Raw genomic sequence first — 20658 nt, 5'->3', positions numbered from 1 at the left:
CTAGTAACTGGGCATACACCATTCCTTCTTCACCTGCAAGCAGATTCACCCTAGAAAAAAAGTTTGCAACCACATTTTCCTTACCAAGCTTATCAACAATGGTTAGATCAAAATGTTGTAATAAAAGCAACCATATTATAATTCTAGAATTCACATCTTGTTTGTTCATTAAATATTTTATTGCAGCATGGTCAGTATGCACAAATGTTTGATAGCCTATAATGTAATGCCTAATTTTGTTTAATGAATGCACAATAGCCAGGAGTTCCTTTTAGGTCACAATATAATTTAGCTCAGCCTTTGACAGGTTCTTACTGATAAAATAGATGGCATAGGGCAATTTCTCCTCTACCTGACCTAAGGATGCTCCTATGGCTTTGTGTGAGGCATCAACATGAATATGAAAGGGGAGGGCCCAGTTTGGGCCTCAAAGAATTGGTGTCGTGGTTAATTTACCCTTTAGAATGTCTAAGGCCTCTTGACAACTTTTTGACCATATAAACTCAGAATCATTGTCCAACAACCCCAATATAGGAGAGGCCAACTTGCTAAAGTATTTTATGAACCTTTGGTAGTATCTAGCTAACCCTAAGAAAATCCTAACATCTCTCTGCTTTTGCCAAGGTGGGACCCTTTGGATGATTGCTATTTTGTTTGGTCCACCTGCAGTCCTTGCTGAGATATTGAATGACCTGGCATGGTCCCTTCAGTCATTAAGAATTCACATTTTTCTGGACTAAGAGATAGGTTCATTTCAATGCATTTGTGCAATACGTTTCCTAGGTTAGTCAGGGCTTCTTGGAAATCACAGCCATAAGGTGTAAAATCATCAATATAAATTTCCACTTCATCATGTACTAATTCGGTGAAAATACTCAAGACTGCTCTCTCGAAAGTGGCATGAGCATTGCATAGACCAAAAGGTAGGACCCTATAGGCAAAAGTACCCCAAGGACAGGTGAATGTGGTCTTATTCTAGACTTATGGGTGGATTTGGATTTGGTTGTACCCACTGAATCCATCTAGGATAGAAAAAAACTTCTTCCCTACCAGCCATCCAACACTTGGTCTAAGAAGGGTATGGGAAAATGATCCTTCTTTGTGGCTTTGTTCAACTCCCTATAATCGACAAAAATTCTCCACTTACCATTTTTTTTGGGAACTAGCACTAAAGGAGAGACCCACTCATTGTCGGAGATATGGTAAATGAATCCTGCCTCTAATAGCTTTTGTAGTTCTTCTTTGACTATATCTTTAAAAGCTGGATTCATCCTCCTTTGTGGTTGCTAGACTGGATTGCAACCTTATTTGATGTATATGTGGTGAGTACACACTTAGGGGTGTACTCCCTTCATTTCCTTGTAACTCCAAGAGAAGGCTTCTAGGTTTTCTCTCAACATGTTGCATAGCTTTTCCTCTTCGAGAGCAGAAAGAGATGGATTAATTTTCAAGGTTTTCTTTAAGCCAAATTCTATGGTTTTGACATGGAGTGGGTTGGAATCGGCCAAGCATAAGTCAATTGGATGATTTTTCTGGGTTTCCCTTATTTCTTCTTCTAATGGTAATGAACCAGGAGTTGGACATTGGAGCAGGTGTTCAATTAAGTCATCCTCATCTTACTGTCCTCCTCCTATGGTTGCTTCCAAAGCATAAAGTTGGGTGGAATAAACCTCATCTTCTTCGTCCTCCTCCAACCATAAAGGTAAATCATGCTCTAGAGAAGGTTGAGCAAGAGGGTATAGGACTAACTGTTTGGACATATGCCCATTCTTGATGGTCATATTCCCATCTCTGCAGCTAATGTAAGCATTGACTATGGCCAACCATGGCCTCCCAAGGATGAGAGTGTAACCAGAAAACTTAGCCTTAGGTTAGAGAACTAGAAAATCTATAGGGTACTCCCAGGAGTCAATGGAGACCATTACATCCTCCACAATTTCCTCAGGGGTGGCTGTGGAATGGTCTGCAAGTTGCAGAACTGTTGTGGTCTTCCTCAATGACCCTTGGAGGTTGAGCTTGAGCATGATGTCCTTGGTCATCACATTAATAGTAGCCCTAGGATTGATCAAAGTGTGTGGGATGATGGTGCCATTGGTGTGCACATCTACTATAGGGCTTCCAGGGTCCAAATATTTCTGACATATTACCTACCCTAGTATTAAGTCAAATAGCTACCCAATGACATTAATGGTAGGGGCATCCCTTTTTCTTCTTCCTCGATGCTTGAAGCACTACTCATTAATCAACTTATTGTAAATGGGGACATCTTTTATTGCCTGGAGAAGGGGGATATTTACACATAGATTTTTCAATTCTCCTAGAAGTTCAGTTTCTTCTGGGGTAGGCTAGAGTGGTTGGGCTAATCTCTGAGGAAATGGTGAATTTACTTTAAGGTTGATTTCCTCTCTTTCTTCCTCAACCTCCCTATGTGGAGAAGGAGGTTTGTTATCTAGGAGAATTCTCCCAGATCTTAGGTTGATCTCCTAGATTTCTACAACATAAGTTGGATATGATCTCTCTCCACTATATACTTGTTGGGCCTGCCTATTGTTCAGGTTCGGATTTGGCTGGGCAAGCATCTGGGGTTTCTTGGGTGGAGCAGAGTGTAGGAGTTGTGGTAGGGTAGGTGGTGGAGGAAATAGAGCTGGAGCATTGTTGTATTGGCGCCTCCACCCATGGAATGGTGGACTCCACTGAGGTTGTGGCGGAATGTAAGGTTGAAATGACTTGCTGGCCGACTGAGAATGATACTGAGATGCATAGGACCAAGGAAGGGGTGTAGACCAGGAAGTATGAGTAGGGGGTCCCCAAGAAGGTATAATTTTGGTTTGGTTGGGGTTCTAATATGCATGGGATGACCCTTGCATACCCTGCTGGTACGGTCTAGGCCCAGGAGGTCTCCTTTGGTTGATGTATCAAAGCTGCTCAGTGACCCCTTAAGCTCCTTGATATACAACTTTGAGTCCGAGTAAATAAGGGCACTTGTCTGTAGATTAGTTTTCTTCACAGACCGAGCAAATTCTAATACAATTCAATGGACATTTGTTCCTAGGATACCTCCGGGTGCATCTAGGATAAAAGATGGCCAGGGCTCTCTCTGCTTCCTCTTGCTTCCTTTTGATGTTCATGGTGTCCAATTGCAAGGCAAGGGTTTGCAGCATCTCACTTTTGAAATCTTCCAGCATATTTCCAATTTCACCGTTGACTGATGAGTTGGAATATGATGTACTGACCATATGTTGACTACCCCTACCCCTTTTCCTAGCTACCCTAGAATGGTTTCTAAAGACAGTCTTGATATCCTCATAGGGTAGTTAGTAGATATCTCCTCCTACTAAAAAATGTAAGGTATCCAAAATATCTTCCCTTACTCCTATGAGTAGGACCAACTTCAGTGAGTTGGGGTCAAGTGTGCACTTGGCCCTTTTATAACTGAGCTGGAATCTTTCTTCGTAGTCTTCTAAGGATTTATCCTAGCCCATGGTCATCCTGAAAATTTCTTCTTTAGTATCCTTTGACCTACAATAGTCCTGATATTTTTTGTTAAAATCTTGCTGCATCTGATCCCAAGTTGTGATGCTATCACCAGGTAAACCCATGAACAAGCGCAATGCTACATCCTTGAGGGTAGATGGGAACAATTTTAACTTTTGCTCATCATCTATATAGTCATAGGTTTAGCATATAACAACCAACTCAAATAGGAAAGTGTCAAGGTCCTCTGTGGTCATGCCATGGAAATGAGGTAGGGTAGAGGGGCTTATATTCTTAATCTTAGAGTCCCCATTGGTTTCCATGATGGGGAAGGCACCCTCAACTCTCTCTCTATCCCCTTTGTCATTTCGGTTTTTAGCCATTGGTTCAGTAGGAATGGGTTCCTCTTCTTCTTCTTGCCGTATAGGTTCTTCAAATATCTCAGGTTGCTCACCTAAAGGTTCCTCCAGTTCACAACCACTGAAGAAAAGAGAAGGTTGGTTATTGGATGCAGTGGGGCTATTTGGCAAGAATTTCCCTAAATTGTCAATATTCCTATGAGGCATGAAAGGAAATGTTTTTGGATTGAAGTTTATAATATTTTTTTTAAGCTGCAAAGTACTTTGCAGAAATGAAATTGCTAATTGAATGAAAACTACTGACAGAAAAAAACTACTAGCTGAATTGAAATTCTACTTGCAGAATGGAAAGGAAAGTAGATAATGACAACTAAAAGAAAGGAAGCCACTAGATTAATTTTGCAGAAATAAACTAATGGCAGAAAATTGGAGACTAGAAATAGAAGAAAAGAAAGAATTAATCACATTCTACTCAAACACCTCCACAGCAATGGCTCTAAAAAGTGATGAGCGCCAGTATTACAGCAAGGATGCTGCAACTCCTGGGCTACCAACTTTACTTATCAACCCGGGGTTCATACAAACTTGGAGGTGGCAGTGCTATATGCACAAGTAGAAGTGAAGGTACTTCCTATTGTCACTGTTCATCTGGCGAGAGACCCCAGGGGTTCCAAGCCAGACTTCTATAGAGTCAGAAGAAGCTTGACTCTTTGATGGAAGAAGAGAAAATTTATTCTAAGAGATCTACTCTACTGCAGTAATGAGGAAAACAACAACATGTAATGCTAAATCACACCATATCCTAATTAACCATTTAAACAACTATGCTAAGTAGAATTGTTAAATCAACATTAACCTAATGCTGCTATCTAAGTTACAGAAGTAAATAGCATCAACCCATACTAATGTGTGAGTAAGGAAACTAAACTAAATTTGTTTTCACTTTTTTGGTTTTCTTTGGTAAAATCAAGCATGCAATTTAATTGTTATTGTGGATGTGACAGGTGGATGGAAGGTGGTTGAGGATGGCTAGAAGTTATATGGAGTGTTTGGATGATGTGGGAGGGTCCTAGGAGGATTTTTGTGACTTCCTTGAGGTTCCCCATCAATTCGCCCTCAAAACAGGACGTTTCAGGAAAAGCTATAGGATGTACTAGAACCTACAGGATGATCCTGTAGGAATTACAAGAAACCTACAGGATGCAGCCGAGAGCTAATTTTGAGGTGTTGGAGGTGTTGGGAAGCTTGGAAAAGGTTTGTAATGAGTGGGATAGGGTGTTAGAAGTTCTAGGAACACTCATGAGTCAATATCCAAGAGAATATATGGCTAGATTCACTCAATGTGTCTAGTGGAATTTCAATGAAAAAGGACAAAAAGAACTAGTGAGGGTGATGGTGGACCAAGAGATGGTTGAGGTGGATGAGGTGGAAGATGGATGCTGGTGATGAAGTCTAGACCTCCTCCTGAAGTACCTGCAATGCTTAAAACATATGTGTCTTCCAAGAACTATGCAACAAGATACATTCTCATAAACTAGAAAAGTATGAATCAATTGCCCATATTATGCATGAAGAAAGTACTGAAGGAAATGAGAACATGAGTGAGATCTTATTGTAGAAAAAGAGTGATGGAAAAAGATGACAATGAAATGAACCAAGTACTGAATCAAGACAACAAACTCCAAAGCTCATGCAAGAACTAGAAATCTGTGTTTTTGGGGTTTTTGAAGGGTCTCTTCCTCAAGTCATGGTCCCAGTGGGAGGAGGAGAGGCGGAGAAACCTACTGAAAACCTTACGGTGATATTTTTCTCCTTGCTAACCTGCTAACTGAAAGAAGGCACAAATGGAAGCAAACTAAAATACAACCAATCTACTCTACACTACTGTAATGGAAATGCAACTACTTAAGCAAATGAACAATTAAACCATGAATATATGCTAGCATACATGTACAATAAAGAGGAGCCTTGGCTACTAGGGTTGGGCCCTAACCCAAGAGTGTCAGCCCTCTGAATTACCTCAGTGCTAGCTCAAAACAAAACTCATTCTTATTATCAAAACAATGGATTACATCAAAAACTATCACAAGTCTTGCAGCTTGAAAATAGAGAAGAGTTTTACAATCAAAAATCCGAATCCTACTAAGTTCCTAGTCCTCTCTATTTATACATCTAAAGTCTCCAGTGACTTCCTTAAAATTAGGGAGGCTCAACTCCCAAACTCGAGATAAACTAGTGCTTTGTCTTTCACTTGCTCGAATGCCTTCTAGTCCTCATGATTTGGATGTTTGCACTCTGAGCTGATGGAGGAATATTCGAATGGAGAGTTGGGTTGTGTTATATTCTTTCCACGACTAGCCCACATAGTTAACTAGGGGGTTAGAGGTGGGGTCACATGGGGTTTGAGGCATATCCATAACCCCACTTTATGGGGTCCGGGGTAGCACCCCTGAAAATTTTGGTTTTGGAACCTATGTTAGGTTGGGCGGACCCACCTATGGTTTTGTGCTTGATTTTTGCCCATGTTTTTTGGACGCGATGGTTTTTCGGTCCATGGTATTGAATGCTTCGGCATGTATAAATATGTATTGTAACATTGAAAGGAACATAATGAAAAATCAAGCTAGTAGTCTCGGTTTTGGGATCCAGGGAAAATCTCTGTGTATATGTGTTTTATGTGTTATTCTCTCTCATTGTTTATTTTCTGTGTTTTAGAATTCGCATGCAGGTAATTTTTGTATGGGGTTAAAACCTACATTTGGTATCAGAGTTGTTTTGGCTTCAAGGGGATGCCTTTTTTGCTGAGGGGTTTCGCTCGAGCCTATGGTAGATCCTGTTCAGTGGGATATCTGCGAGATCGATTATGGTGGTGAAAGAAGATGGCGATTAGTGGAAAGATAGAGATCGAGAAATTTAATGGTCAGATTTTTGAGTTTTCGAAGCTCAAGATGGAGGATCTGTTGGTGGATAAAGATTAGTGGATCACGATAGATCTGGGTACTAAACCAACGGGAGTGTCCGATGAAGAATGGAAGAAGTTGGATCAGAAGGCAAAGAGCACAATACGATTGTGTGTCTCAGATTCAGTATTGTTGAATGTTTCAAAGGAAGCAATGATGAAGGCTTTGTGGGACAAGTTAGGGACTTTGTACCAATCTAAGTCTCTGGTGAATAAACTGTTCCTGCGGAAAAGGCTGTATAACCTGAGGATGAAAGACGGAGACTCAGTGAAAGAGCATCTAAATGCATTTAATACTGTGGTAAGTAAGTTAGCATCTGTTGATATTCAAATTTCAAATGAATATAAGTGCATCAATTTGTTGTGTTCTCTACCATATTCATGGGATAGTCTAGTTATTGCAATAGGTAGCAATGCAACTACCTTGTAGTTTGATGAAATAGTCTCATCCTTGCTGACGGAGGGGATGAGACGGAAAAATATGGAGAACCAGAATGGTGATGCCTTGTCTATACGAGGATGGTCCCAGAACAGAAACAAAAATAAGTCATCGAGTGGGAGATATAAATCTAGAGGGAGATCTAAATCTCTAGGAAAACCTGTAAAGGTGGTGTGCTGGAAATGCGGAAAGGAAGGCCACTTCAAAAGGGACTATAAATCTAAAGCTCCTGACAAAGGAAAGGGATCTGATGAGGCTCCTTCTGTAGAGGTGAAAACCACCTCAGATGAAGGTGGGGGTGTGTACTTGGTTTCTTCAACTACACATGTAGATTATGAGGGATGGTTGATTGACTCAGGTGCATCCTTTCACTTCACTCCCCATAGAGAGTGGTTCTGTGAGTATGAGAAATATAATGGTGGTGATGTCTTCTTGGGGGATGACGGGAAGGCTAAAATTGTTGGTCGTGGAAAAGTAAAGTTGAAGTTGCAAGGTGGAAGAGTTAGAACACTTCTGGGTGTTCTACATATTCCTGCATTGGCTAGAAATCTAATTTCTGTAAGCAAGCGGGATGATGCAGGTGTAAAAACAGTGTTCGAGAAGGATACCTGCAAGATGGTTCGGGAGCACTATTATTGATGCAAGGAGTTCGGATTGGAACTCTGTACAAGCTACAAGGTAGCACAGTTGTTGATGGGTGCAACAGTTCTATGGTTCCTAAAAGTGGAGTAGAAAATCTAGTGGTCTCTAGAGAGAAGACCATGTTGTGGAATCAAAGGCTTGGACATATTGGAGAGAAAGGCCTTCCAATACTTCATTGTAAAGGTATGGTATAAGGTATGAGTAATAGCTCTCTGAATTTTGATTTCTATGAAAATTATGTGTATGGGAAGCAGAATCAGGTGAGTTCCCCTCTGGTGGTAAGAGGGTGAAACAGATATTAGAGCTTGTGCACAGTGATATGTTTGGACCTGTGAAGGTTCCATCATTGGGTAAGTCTATGTACTATGTATCGTTTATAGATGACTTCTCAAGGAATACATGGATATATTTCCTTAAGAAGAAATCTGAAGTCTTTGACAAGTTTAAAGAATTTAAGGCTCTCGTGGAAAATCAGACAGAGAAGAAGATAAAGGTGCTGAGGACAAATAATGGTGGAGAGTTTTGCAGCAAGGAATTTGAAGAATTCTATAAGAAGTGTGGCATAGCATGGTAGAAGACTACTCCATATACACCTTAGCAAAATGGAGTTGCAGAAAGAATGAATAAGACATTGATGGAAAGGGCAAGAAGCATGCTCGGTGGTGCCGAGTTAGGACAGGAATTGTGGGCAGAGGTGGTGGATACTGCATGTTGCCTGATCAATAGGCCACCTTCATCATCATTGGAGGATAAGACTCCACAAGAGATATGGACTGGTAAGAAACCCTCTCTTTCACATCTGAGGGTATTTGGATGTGATGCATATGTACATGTTCCAAAGAAGAAATGAACCAAGTTGGATAGTAAATCTGAAAAGTGCATCTTTATTGGGTATAAGGATGGTTTAAAGGGTTATAAGCTTTGGAACCCAGTAACAAGGAAGGTTGTGTATAGCTGAGATGTGGTGTTCAGAGAGGTGAAATATGTTATTAAAAACATGAATTCCAACCAAAGGAACCTAAGAAGATAGAGTTTGAGCTAAAGGAGGAAGAATCGGATTCTACAATAGATGAGGAATCAGAAGATGAAGAGCCACAAACTCCGGCTGTGAGAAGATCAGTTAGAGAAAGAAGGCAGCCAGAAAGGTATAGTCCATCTGCTTTCTATTCAAATTTTGCTTTATCTACTATGGATGATGATCCCAGAGCTATGAAGAAAGCAGTAGATTCAGAGGATGGAAAACTCTTGAAAGAGGCCATGGATGATGAAATGGCATCTTTGCACAAAAATGAGGCTGGAAAACTCTGGAAAGAGGCCATGGCTGATGAAATGGCATCTGGTGGAGTTGCCAGCTAGAAGGACACCCATTGGTGGCAAATGGGTGTTCAAGAAGAATACAAATGCAGAAGGAAAAATGGAGAAATACAAAGCTCGGTTGGTAGCAAAAGGTTATTCCCAGGTGTCAGGAATTGATTTTGGTGATATTTTTTCTCCTGTTGCCAAGGTAACTTCTATTAGATTACTTTTATCTCTTGCTGCTGCTTTTTATTTTGAGGTGGAATAGATGGATGTGAAGACAACATTTCTTCATGGGGATCTGGAAGAGGAGACCTACATGAAGCAACTTGATGGCTTTGCGGTGAAGGGTAAGAAAGAACTAGTATGCAAGTTAAATAAGTCTTTGTATGGGTTAAAACAGTCACCAAGGATGTGGTATCAGAAATTTGATACATTTATACAGGTACTTGGCTTCACCAGAAGCAAAGCAGATCACTATGTGTATTTTAAATTAATTGTTGACCATGTTATTTATCTGGTCTTGTATGTGGATGATATGTTTTTGGTTGGAAATGACAAAAAAATTATCCAGGATTTGAAGACCCAATTGTCCTCCAAATTCTGCATGAAAGATCTTGGTGCTGCAAACTATATTTTGGGCATGGAAATTAAAAGAGATCAGGAAAGGAGGAAGCTTTGGTTAAACCAGAGGAAGTATGTTGAGACAATACTGCAGAGGTTTAATATGCAAGATAGTAAACCGATGAAGGTTCCTATTCCTATAGGTGTGAGGTTATCTGCTGAACAATGTCCCAAGACACAAGAAGAGGAAGAGGACATGTCCCATGTTCCATATGCAAGTGCAGTCGGTAGCCTGATGTATGAAATGGTCTGTACTAGACCAAACAATGCACATGCAGTGGGAGTATTGAGCAGGTTTATGTCAAAACCAGGGAAGGAGCATTGGACAACAGTGAAGCGGGTTTTCAGGTATTTGCATGGCACTAGTGATTATGGTTTGTGCTACTAAGGAAGACTAGGATTGGACAGAGTGTTGGATATTCATGGCTTTGTTGATGCAGATTGGGCTGGAGATCTAGATCAGAGAAGATCTACAAGTGGCTATGTGTTTAACCTATTTGGAGGTGCAGTCAGTTGGATGAGTAAGAAACAATCTTTAGTGGCACTATCAACTACAGAGGCAGAACACATGGTAGCCACTCATGTAAGCAAGGAAGCAATTTGGTTGCAGAGATTGTGTTCATGTATGGGGTTAATACAGGAAGCTATAAGGATAGACTGTGATAGCCAAAGTGCAATTTTCTTGGCAAAGAACCCCACATATCATTCAAAGACAAAGCACATTGATGTTTAATATCACTTTGTGAGGGATATGATAGAAAACAAAAAGGTATTGCTGGTAAAGGTGGACACATTGAAGAATACTGCAGATGCATTGAAAATATGTGTGAGCTTTGAGAAGTTCTCTTGGTGTAGAGAGACAATGGGCATTTCAGGGCTGGAAAAATGACTAAGCTCTCTTGTGGCCCCCTATGGAAAGAAAACAACAAGTGGGAGAATGTTGGGTTGTGTTATATTCTTTCCATGACTAGCCCACATAGTTAACCGGGGGGTTAGAGGGGGGGTCACATGGGGTTTGAGGTGTACCTATAACCCCACTTTATGGGGTCTGGGGCAGCACCCTGGAAAATTTTGGTTTTGGAACCTATGTTAGGTTGGGTGGACCCACCTATGGTTTTGTTCATGATTTTCACACATGTTTTTTCGACGCGATGGTTTTTTGGTCCATGGTATTAGATGAGATGGTTTTCGGTCCATGGTATTGGATGCTTCAGAATGTATAAATATGTATTGTAACATTGAAAGGAACATAATGAAAAATCAAGCTGGTAGTCTCGGTTTTGGGATCCAGGGAAAATCTCTCTGTATATGTGTTTTATGTGGTATTCTCTCGCATTGTTTATTTTCTGTGTTTTAGAATTCACATGTAGGTAATTTCGGTACGGGGTTAAAACCTACATGAAGGGGTAGTAAATGAGGAGGATTTACCTCCTATAATTCCTCTCCCTTGTCCCATTTGAGTTTTGACCAAGGTCTTTTCCAAAATTCCTTGCTTTTATCCTTTAATCCTGCATTAAATGCACATTAGACCTCAAAGAAAAATATCCAACTCTAATTCATCTCATAAACAAAATATAATCAAAAGTATGCAATAAGTTGTGAGAATAGTTGGTTTGACTAAGCTAGGAGGTGAATTAAGGGCCATATAATTACCCAATGATGAGGCTCATCACCCAACATCATTCCTCCTCAATGTTACTGAAAAACCATTGAATATATGATCAACATGGTCATGAGTGTGTCCAAGAAGAAGGAAATCAACATTTACCTTCTGAAAAATTCCCAATTCAACAAGCATGTTTAGATATCCAAAAACAATTTGATTTTTGTTTTCACGACAAGAGTTGTCCAATTGCAGATACAAAACTTCAAGAAGATTACCAAACCAATGAGAAGGCACATCATGAATTATGGTTATGCTAGATTTGCATCATTATGAATATTGGAGTTGTGAAGTAAACTGTTGGTGACATTTTCCCATTAAATAGCATGCAACCGATCAAGTGAAAATGAATAAATTTTCCTCCTGTAATTTTTTTGTTTTGTGGTCCACATGGGGTAGCTCAAGTGGCAAGGGCCGTGGAAATGAAGTCTCACCGAACCGGAAGTCTTGGGTTCAAATCTTGGGCTACCCTTCCCCCATAGAGGGGTACATAATGGACATGTAAATCGGAGAGTCCCGCCCCAGCTTACAAAAGAAAAAAAAATGTTGTGCGAAAAAAATGTGGTAGAAGTGTTTTTCTCTGGTCCATACCATAAATTATCAAACCCATATATTTATTTGGATGACCATAACACTTATTTTGATGCTTATACAATTTTTTTCTTTCACTTGTTTATTGATCGTGATGCTTTTGAAGTGCTTTGATTGAATCTGCACAACATAAAATAAACCTTTTAATAAATACATTTTTATAATTGATAACTATACAATTTTTAAAAATAATATTATGAATGCATACCTCTTTCTGCCCCTTGACATTTATCCCTTTTTTATTTAAGAAAATCACATGTACTTCAAACCCCCATCATTGTCTTCTTAGGAATACAAACATTGTTGAATTCTTTCCTCCATATCTTCACAAAACATTGACATGCAATAAAATTACCATCTCTTTAAACACCTTTTGCATATTCTTTATATAAGTTGTCTATTTCTTGTCTTGAGAAATTATCTGGAATATGTATTGTGTCTTTATTTGGCATACATTCTCCATGTTTTGAAAAGAAGCCTTGCATCCATGACATTGCAGTATTTGCTAATGGCCCAAACTCTCGTCTATGACGTACTTCTAAATAAAATGTATGATGTTTTTCGAATTTTTCTTGGATTCTTGATAGACGAAAATTACCAATTGAATGAAACATTTTGAAAGCATTTCTACAGAGCAATAAAGTCCCAATATGATAATCATAAGTTGACAATGTAGATTTTGTGCACCCCACTAAATATGAGTTTTGCATGCTTTTATTCATTGAAAAATATCTCTTCCTTTTCTCTAATGCAAACTTGAAATCCACATGTTTCAAGTAATCCTTTTGACAACATTCACTTGAAATGAGATCACTAATATAACTTATTCTCATGAGATATTCTACCCTACACCTTGTATAATTGGAATATATTGGATTGATATGAAAATGTCTACTCCTACTCCTAGATACAATATTTTTTGGCAACGTCTCCATTATTTCATCATCATTAGGAGGAATATTATCCTCACTATGACCATTTTGAGCATAGTTAGGGAATTCATCACCATCATTGCTTGGAAAATATTCATTACCATTCTCACATGCAGGAAATTCTTCACTATCATTATTTGTGCTTTTGAAATATTGACTCAGAGGATATTCTTCAACATCTTCATCCATGCTTTTGAAATCGTCACTTGGAGGAATCTCATCATCATTGTTTTCGCCTTTAAAATCATTATTTGGGGGAAATTCATCATCACCATGAGCTCTAAGTGGAAGATTTGACTCTCTTTTCATAGTAAAAATCATTTGTAGAAAATTCTTCATCCTCTCCTTCATTAGTGGTGCTTTCATAATCCTTAGGATTAGGAATAAGTGGAAAATGTGACTCTCTATTTACTGGAAATTCTTCATCCTGCCCTTTGTCAATGTTTCTCTCATAGTCCTTAGGATTAGGACTAAGTGAAAAATTTGACACTCTATTTATTGGAAATTATCCATCCCACCATTTGTCGATGCTACTCTCATAGTCCTTAGGGTTAGGACTAAGTGGAAAATGTGACTCCCTATTTACAAGAAATTATTCATCCTATCTTTCCCTAGTGCTTCTCTCATAATCCATAGGATTAGGACTAAGTGGTAAATTTGACTGTCTATTTACAGGAAATTCTTCGTCCTACCCTTCGTTAGTGTTGCTCTCATAGTCCTTAGGATTAGGACTAAGTGGAAAATTTGACTCTCTATGTATTGGAAATTCTTCATCTTGCCCTTCATGAGTGATGCTCTCATAGCCCTTAGGATTAGGACTAAGTGGAAAATTTGACTCTCCATTTACTGGAAATTCTTGATCCTACCCTTCACCAGTGCTGCTCTCATCATCCTTAAGATTAGGCTTAGTGGAAAATTTGACTCTCTATTTACTGAAAATTCTTCATCCTACCCTTCGTTAGTGCTGCTCTCATAGTCCTTAGGATTAGGACTACGTGGAAAATTTGACTCTCTATTTACAAGAAATTATTCATCCTTCCCTTCATTAGCGCTGCTCTCATAGTCCTTAAGATTAGGAATAAGTAGAAAATTTGACTCTCTATTCATAATGAAAGAATTACATCTATATTCATCAATATGAATAGAATTGTTACGTGACGAAGATGTTGATGCTCCAAAAAGATAAACTTCACTATCAAAAGAATCCATGACTTTCAAACAAAAGATGTTGAATGATACAAATGCATTATCTCCAAATGACAATTTATAGCTTAGAGAATGAAAAATTCACTCCAAAGTTCCCCCAAAAACAATTTCACCAAAAAGTTTCCCTCCAAAAATTTTGTTTGAAATATTTCCCTTCAAAATTTCCTTCTAAAATTTATTTGAAAACATTCTACTGAAATTTTATCTTGAAAATTTTAACCCTACTTTCTATTGAAATTTTCCACACAAATTTTCCTTTAATACATTCCTTTGAAATTAATATAAAACTTTTACTTAAATTATTTAACATTAACTAGATAATTAAGTTAATTTTTATAGTTTGTATTTTATTTTTATCCCACATTTAACGAAAGTTAATGTATCATCATAATATTAATTATATATTATTTTTCTTAATTTTAATTTTAATCCCACATACAAGAAGTGATAAAGTAATGCCATAATCTTCACCATATAATAACATTCATTGTTACTATTCCTGACATGTCATCAAGTCTTTTGGAGGGTTCGTTAAAAAGCTTGGAGTGATTTTGCGAAGGAGCTACATTTTCATTGAGAAGACATTCAACGAGAGATTTTCACATTTCAAATGTTATTTTCCCTTCTATTTTGACTATTTAAAGATGAATTTGGGGAAAATAGGTTGTTTTATGATGAAATTTCATTTTTTTTTGTCTTGCGGGGGAACTCAATTCATTAATTCGAAATTTAGGAAATTGTTGAAACAAGGTAGACCTAGGTTCAAGTGCCATTGAGGCGACTGGTTTATGGCAATGATGATAGGTTGTAAACCCCTAGAGTTTTACTATCAATTATGTGTCAAACGGGCTGTTCCTCTGAGATACTAAAAAAAACTATTCCTTCAATCATATATATATATATATATATATATATATATATATATATATATATATATATATATATATATATATATATATATATATATATATATATGTATATGTATATATATAAATAGATTTTTTTTTTTTCGAAATTAAAAAAATTAAAAAAAATTGTGCTTGGGCAAGGCTCGCCCATAGCCTACCAGCCCCCCGCTGAGCGAGGGGACCGATTCCAAGATCGGACCTAGCCAACCCACAACATATGGGTTGTAATCTTGGTTGGAGGTGAGCTATGTGCAACTCGCCCCCGCCCAGGAACATGGCCCATGGGACCTGGGTGTCCAAGTCTGATTCCAGGAATCAGATTTAGCTGCCTAGGGCTCATGGGTTTCGTATCTGGGTGGCCAAGACAAATTTGATTCCCATAATTGGACTTCACCCGCCTGCCCAAGGCCAAAGAACCATAGGCCTGGACAGGAAGCATGCCTCTGCCCAAACACATGATCCACGGACCTTGTTTTACCAAGTCTAATTCTAAGAATCAGACTTGATTGCCCAAACCTGTGGTTCATGCGCCCTGGGCAGGAAGGCCACGTCCAATTACTGGAATCCATTTTTTCCCATCTAGGCCTGCGGCCGACGGGACCTAGGTGGGCTAGCAAGGTCATAATTGGGCTGCCCAGGGCTCGTGGGCTGCAAGCCTTGGCGAGGGCGAGCTGTGTGCCCCCTCCCAGGCTTGTGGCCCAAGTCCAATTTGGACTGCCCGCCTAGGGCCTGTGGGTCATGGGCCTCGATGGTGGTGACTTCTGTGCCCTAGACAGGCATGCCAAGTCTGATTCCTGGAATCGTACTTGTCCCATCTAGGCCCCATGGGCCATGGGTTTGGGCAGGGGATAACTTTTTTGTTGTAATTTTATTTCTTTTTTGTAAATTTTCATTTCAAAAGTTTAAAGTTAAATTTTAGTAGTTTTTTTTAATTTTAAAATTAAATTTTAATTATTTTTTAACAATATTATTTTCATTCTTATAGTTGTTTTTGGTGTTTTTTTTTTTTACATTTGGAGCTCATTATTTTATGTTTTTTTTTTTTTTAATTAAATTACATTGAATATATTTAATTTTAATTTTGCTTTGTTTTGTTTGTTTACTTAATATATGGGTTTTTTTCTAATTAAATTATATATCTATATATATATATATATATATATATATATACATGAAAATAGCATCAAAGGAGGCCTTTGTGAATCTTTCTAGAACAAGGGCAACAATTACATCATCTAAAATTGTTGTTGGACCCTCAAAGAATATTGCTAAGCGAAACCAAATTGAGGCACATGGTAAAAGTCAAGAAACTAGATGCTCAAATGAAATGAAGATTATTTCATAATGGAGGATGGCACGATAAATATATTATACAAAATTTACATGGCATGTTAAAGATATATACAATGATGAAGGTGTGTACATATATTTATATGCTAGTATGATTTACAATGGTGGAAGTTATGAGGTGATGGAAGAGTATGAGACATATTTTTGGTGCTAAATACATAAGATGTTTGTGTACTCACAAAATTTCCCCCGTCACGTGAGAAGATTAGATATCATTTTCAATTGAGGAAGTATGACACGGATGAATATTCTACAAAGATACATGAATAAATCGTAAACGACAATGCCTAAAACAATGTAACTTTGTTTATTTATATCTATATGTTTTCCATTATTGTAAATATCATTATATTTTTTATAACTTATTTATTATTGACATAGTATATTTTGTTTGATAAGATTTTGTTGCTCAGGGTATTTCAATTATGTTGGGGGAAATTTATTAAATAGAGCGAGATATTATGAATGCGGTTAGTTGTTTCCACACAGATACATAAGAAGGTAGAACAAAGAAGAAAAGAAAAATACTTCATGAAGCTACAAGTATACATACAGGGGATTGGGAAGAGGAGGGAAGATGGTGACAGCATTAGGATTTCTCTGCAGAGACCATCTGCAGCCCTCTATTTCTACGGTATGACATTGCCTGCCCCCGTAACAGCTCAGACGTCATTCCCCCCACATTTCTCCACTACCCTTAACTGGAAACGGGCTCTCCACCAGCTCATTAGCTTCAAGTGGTTTGTTTTTTCTTCAACCCTCCCTCACTTAACCGACTACCTCCATTCATGTTAGCATCAACCTGAAGACAGCTATCAGCGGGTGGTCTTAACAGTTATGGATGAGATGGTTGATTATTCCACGGATCCTTCGGAGGATGTGCCCATCTAGACACACCCCAAGACCACAGCGATGGGTTATTTTACCTTCGAAAGCGAGCTCTCCGATGAAGTTGATGCTCTTTCGCCTATCTCCCGCTCCTGCATACCTTCTGTGATGCTTCCTGAGGATACCCCATCGTATCCGGACTTCATCTCCCAGCCACTCTCTCCACATACTCTCACTTTTGCAGATCCTTTGACAAACCCTAGCGAAAAAACCCTTGAAGCAGTTCCAGTATCAAACCCTCCATCGTTTGCCTCCTGTATACCCTTGGCCGACCGCCTTTTGGTCTTTGCTACACAGGAACCCATCTTATTTGCTCCCCTGACCACCAAGGCTCCCCCTTTGAGAAATTTCATGGGAATTGGTCCCATCCTGGGTATTTTTGCTTCCATTCCATCGACATCTATTGTGGGACCTAGGGCATCCCCTTCATCATCGACTACACATCCTACCTCGGCACCAAAGACTTATGCTGCTAAATTTTTCGGGGTTTCTATGAAGAAGCAATGCTTGAAGCTCTGGAACTGTGAGGTATTCCTAAATCTCATCGAGGACACTCAATTACTAGACTCCATGGATACTACAGAGAAATTTCTTGTTGGTTGGGTTCACGGTAGACATTTCAGTGTGGAAAAGCTTCAAGAATGGACCTCAGAGGTTTGGGGTCATCACCTGAAAGATCCCCCAAAGGTTCAAACATTTGTTAAAGGTTGCTTTTCTCTCCAGTTCAGCTGTCTTGCACACACCAATTGGTTATTTTCTATAGTCTGGCACATTGATTAAGCACCAATTTTTCTCAGAAGATGGATGCCTATGTTTGACCCAAAACAGGAGAGGGTCAATGCTGGACCCATATGGGTACACCTTCCAGGGCTACCTCTACATTTCTGGACAGAGGATGTTTTCAAGCAGATTGGAAATGCCATTGGCACCTACCTCACATATGATGACTCTTTTCAGAGTATGGGATGCATGGATTTTGTCAGGATTCTGGTTCACCTGGATCTCTCCGATGGCCTTCTGGAGCACATTAACATTCAGTGGAGGAGTGCAGCAAGGAGGCAGATACTAGATTATGAGGGTGTCCCTTTTAGATGTAGACGATGTCACAAGGTGGGTCACTTGTATATATATTGTCCACTTAACGACAAGGGCTTCAAAAAGACCCCGATTCAGGAACCAGTGGCACAAAAGTCCCGAATTCAGGAAGAGCAGCCTTTGAATACGGAGCCTACAGAAGGGATGGCCGAGATGCAGATGACCTCGATATATAAGCTTACAGACCCACCATCGACCACGCTAAAGAAGCGTGGCAGACCTCCCCATCGACCTCCTCCCCTGCCTCCAGCACAAACTCGGGTGACCTCCGGTGACTCACATTCTCTAGGTAAGAGCTTACCCTTCACTTCATCCTCTCCTTGCTGCACATATTTTCTTGATATCACCACATCTAGTTTATTTTCCGGTATATCATTTGGTGTAACATTTGGTTTGGGTCCAGCCTCTATTTCTGCTACCTCTTCCCCGATATTTTTCCATGTTGCATCCAGACCCGTTTTACCCCCCTCCTTCCTCCCCTTCGATTTCCCCTCTTCCTCCATCTTCCACATTCTTTCAGGCACCCCCTGTAACTAGTTATCTAACATGCTCAAAATCCAAGAGACAGGCTTTGGACCATGTCGGGCTTGATATCGTTCCCTCCCCCCCCTGCATAAGCTCCATAGGGGAAGACCCTCCTTGCTCACTATTGTTCAATCTGTGGTAGGAGATGAGATTGCTTTGGGCAAATAATCCACTATACTTGGGGTACTTAGAGCCAGAAAAACCCCCTCGGAACCCCCTCCATGAAGATCATCTCCTTCAATTGTTGGGGGCTTGCTAGGCCTGACAAAAAACTAGCACTCTATTTGTTAATTACAACCGAATTGCATGATATAATATTTCTACAGGAGACTCTTAGTCTTGCTTCTGTCATTTCCCATACCCTTCAAAATATCTTTCATGGGTGGTTATTTATTGGATTGGATGCACATGGAAGATCTGGGGGTATTTCCTTGGGATACAACTCCTGTTCTATTAAGTTGCTCAATTATTGGGGATGGGCTGGCCATATTTGTGCTAACATTCATTCAGCGGACTTGGGAATGAATTTTCGGATTTTCAATACATATGGACCTTGTCAAAACAGACATGATTTCTGGGAAAACCTCTTGTATTTGGACCTGTTTTTGGCAGACCATCTGATTCTTGGAGGGGATCTCAGTTTCTCCATCGGTCATGCTGAGTCTTGGGGAAATTAAACATAGAGGGACTCTCTATCTGATTATTTCTCATCCATCCTGGATTCACATCAGTTGATTGATATCCCTTCAGCTAAATTACAAGCAACCTGGAGGAATAACAGGACAGGGGAACATGGTCTGGCTCGCAGACTTGATCGCTTCTTGGTCAAAGAGAAGGTACTTGATCTAGGTTTTCACATCATACAATGGGTTGGATCTGGGGGGATCTCTGATCATCTTCCCATCTATATGGATATTGAAGGGGTTAGAACAAAGCCCAAGGGACCTTTTAAATTCTACTCTGCCTGGCTCAGGGAAGACTCTTATATTAGCATGGTCTCTGAATACTGGAAAGCAAACCCTTCTGAGGCTGGGGGTAATATCACAAATGGTTTTATTCAAAATCTTACAGAGTTGAAGAAAATGTTCAAAAAATGGGCTCATAACAAAAGGACTCTGGATGAACACTCCCTGCGACAGATAGAATCTGAGTTATCTTTCTTTGAAAATGATCAGGGAGAATTATTCACTTCTATTGAACACAAGGAGAATATCACATCCCTATACTTTGCTAGAGGGAAAATCCTTAAGGATTGTGAAGAAGTCTGGCAATTAAGAATTAGGGCAATATGGATGAAGGATGGGGATGCAAATATCAAATTCTATCATAAGTTCGCCAATGGAAGGAAGGCGATTAATACTATTTGGCAGCTTCAGAACAAACAGGGATAGGTTGTCAACACATTTCAACAACCGGCTGAGCTGGAAACCTCTCATTTCAAATGAATTTACAGTGCCCCGAGGGAAGCAAATCTGGCAGACATAATTAGAGTGGCACAAATTTTTCCCAGGTTCGTAGATCAAGAGGAGGAAGGGGACCTGACCAAAGTAGTTACTCTAGAAGAGTTGGAGGCCACCCTAAAGTGGTTTAAAAAAGACAAAAGCCCAAGACTTGATGGATGGTCAATTGAGTTCTACTTGGCTTTTTTTGACATCATAGGTGAAGATCTGCTAAAATTTGTTGAGGATACCAAAATTAGCGGAAATA

The 20658-nt window shown here is 39.3% G+C and overlaps 1 protein-coding gene across 1 annotated transcript; it reads left to right on the top strand.

Moving 5' to 3' along the window:
- The first annotated feature begins 19859 nt into the window (after positions 1–19859).
- LOC149263317 (uncharacterized) lies at positions 19860–20342 on the top strand. Its single transcript, XM_089387502.1, has one exon. It carries the CDS (start codon positions 19860–19862, stop codon positions 20340–20342), a length of 483 nt encoding a protein of 160 aa, XP_089243628.1.
- Positions 20343–20658: the final 316 nt, after the last annotated feature.

The sequence above is a fragment of the Pinus tabuliformis genome, chromosome 6 (genome assembly GCF_031772625.1).
Source record: "Pinus tabuliformis cultivar Carrire ecotype Pingquan chromosome 6, CPIR1, whole genome shotgun sequence".
NCBI lineage: Eukaryota > Viridiplantae > Streptophyta > Pinopsida > Pinales > Pinaceae > Pinus > Pinus tabuliformis.
This window is presented reverse-complemented; position numbering and strand designations above follow the sequence as displayed.